At 39.2% G+C, this 2,543-nt stretch overlaps 1 protein-coding gene across 1 annotated transcript in view; it reads left to right on the forward strand.

Annotated features, from left to right (window-relative positions):
- The window catches only part of ABCC2 (ATP-binding cassette, sub-family C (CFTR/MRP), member 2), a gene marked incomplete at its 5' end in the record, with an annotated part of 22,219 nt that overhangs the window by 9,610 nt on the left and 10,066 nt on the right, over positions 1-2,543 (forward strand). Inside the window, one exon of the mRNA XM_008570607.1 lies at positions 2,112-2,290. Within this exon, the coding sequence (XP_008568829.1) occupies positions 2,112-2,290 (179 nt within the window). The remainder of the gene's footprint in view (positions 1-2,111; positions 2,291-2,543) is intronic.

Genomic DNA, 2,543 nt, shown 5'->3' on the forward strand with positions numbered 1-2,543 from the left:
AGAGTGAAAGGATGGAAAAAGATTTACTATGCAAACAGAAATGAAAAATGAGCTGGAGTAGTTATTCTTAGATCTGATAAAATAGACTTTAAACTAAAAACCATAAAAAGAGATAATGAGGGCCAATACATAATGATAAAAGGATTGATCCATCAAGAAGACATAACAATCATAAATATATATGCACCCAATGTTGGAGCAGCCAGATTTATAAAACAAACTCTATTAGACCTAAAGAAGGAAATAGACACTAATGCCATAATAGCAGGGAACCTGAACACCCCACTGTCAATATTGGACAGATCATCTAGGCAAAGAATCTGCAGAGAAACACAAGATATAAACAACATACTAGACCAATTGGACTTGGCAGATATCTACATAATATTCCATCCAACAGCCTCAGAATATTCATTCTTCTCATCAGCACATGGATCATTCCCCAGGGTAGATCACATTTAGGTCACAAATCAAGTCTCAACAAATTCAAAAAAATTGGAATTATCCCATGTATTTTTTCAGACCCCAATGGATTATAATTAGAAATCAATAACAAATGAAATTCTGGAAACTATACAAACACATGGAAATTAAACAGNGTTACTCAACCGGGTGAATTGCTTTGACTTCTCTAAGGAAAATCTCAGTTTCTTTGTTTTTTTTTTTTTGTTTTTGTCTTTTTGTCGTGTCCGGCAACGGATCGCAACCCTCAGTGTTGCCCCCATACCGGACCGGGGACCGGCAACGGGATCGCAAGCCTCGGTGTTGCTCCCGCGCCTCGCTCAACCAGTGAGCGGGAACCGTTCTATATGTGGGATCCGAACCCTCGGACGGGAGCGCCGCCGTGCTTCCCAAGCGGCGCACTATCCAGTGCGCCACCGGGCCGGCCCATCAGTTTCTTTGTTTTTACAATGGTTAGAACACAATCTACCTCATAGGGTTCAGTGGAAGTCAGGTGACAATTGTGAGCATTTTGTAGCCCACCCTACACATGCTAGGTGAACTGGACATTCTGTGTTTGCCTCCTTGAGAATGGACGTGAGATTCTCCATAGGCATGATCTCTCTTTAGGGGGAGAAAGAAGCGGAGGTTGGAGAGAGACAGTTGGGAATTTTTAGGTAAAACCATTGATGAGAGAAGTGGAAGCTCACATCATGTGAGATGAATTCCTGAAAAGGGTAAGCATTATTTTCCAGCATCATTAAACCCTGGCAGGTAGTGGCATGTCCTTAAAGGAGGAAGGTTTTTTCCCAGGAAAGGAAAATTTTTGAGTGGCTTTCAAAGTGTCTTGAGATGTTAAGGACAAGCTATGTGATGCTCAATATTATTTGGAATGTGGAGATGTTAGGAATTTGATTTTAAAGATATTTTATTTCTTAGAGACTTTACAAGAAGGAAAAGGCATTAAAGTAAATCATTAAAAAAAACCCTGTTGTAAAATATGTATCGAATTTATTTGTACACATGCTAGAATTATTGGTGCAAACTTACTTAAACACATTATTTGGGAAAGCCAAAGTTTATAAACTATCTGTGAATGAGTACTATTCAGTTCTCTACAAAGCCCAATGTATCTCCTTGTGATCACCTCACACCTAAATTCCCTGCACCCTCAGCTTCTTCACATTTTGAAAACAGTGAAATCTAACAGGGTACATTGAACCTCCCTGTGGTACTTACTTTTTAACCTTACATATGCATTCACAATGGCATTGCTTCTCTGACCTGATCCAGAGAAATCACTGGGAGCATTCATTAAAAATGCAGATTCTTGAAGCCTATCTTAGGCGCCCTGAATCAGAATTTCCTTGGGGATGGGTCCATTAAATCTTCACATGAATGTGTAACATTGTATTTTTAACAATGGCCCTGGGTGATCTTTATGATTTGGCAAGTTTGAGACATGCACTATAGGATTCCCTTAGTTTGGCAAACTCCTGTAAGATCTTTAAAATGGAATTTATTTCATTAAAAACAAAACAAAACAATTTAATAAACTTTTAGAAATAATTGGTATTCCTGAGTTCAAATTGTGTCACATCCTAAGAGTGAATCCCTACCAACTCAAACCCTCTGAGAATATTCTGTGAACACGAGGGTTGCTGGTAAAGGTGAGGAAGTGATCAATGACGCCTCTCTCTCTCTGGTTCTGTTGCCCCACAGGTGGCTTGCAGTTCGTCTGGAGTTTATTGGGAACCTGGTCATCTTCCTTTCATCCTTGATGATGGTTATTTACAGAGATACCCTAAGTGGGGACACTGTGGGCTTTGTTCTGTCCAATGCACTCAATGTGAGTCTGAAGGTTGGGAGTTTGGCTAAGTNCATGTAGTTGCCCTTAGGGCTCAAGAAGGGAATTTCATATGTTTCAATCTAATGATTCCCTGTCTCTTTGCCTCTTTGTTTGTCTTTAGACCAAAGACAGAATAAATAAGTTTCTTCCCCAGAATATAGCAAATAGAAAGTCTTTTGAAGAAATAACTCCTCCTGTGTTTGTTTTTCTTAGATCACAGAATAATTGGAGCTAATTCTAATAAAAAACATAG

Source organism: Galeopterus variegatus, unplaced genomic scaffold, assembly GCF_000696425.1.
Source record: "Galeopterus variegatus unplaced genomic scaffold, G_variegatus-3.0.2 Scaffold619, whole genome shotgun sequence".
Lineage (NCBI taxonomy): Eukaryota > Metazoa > Chordata > Mammalia > Dermoptera > Cynocephalidae > Galeopterus > Galeopterus variegatus.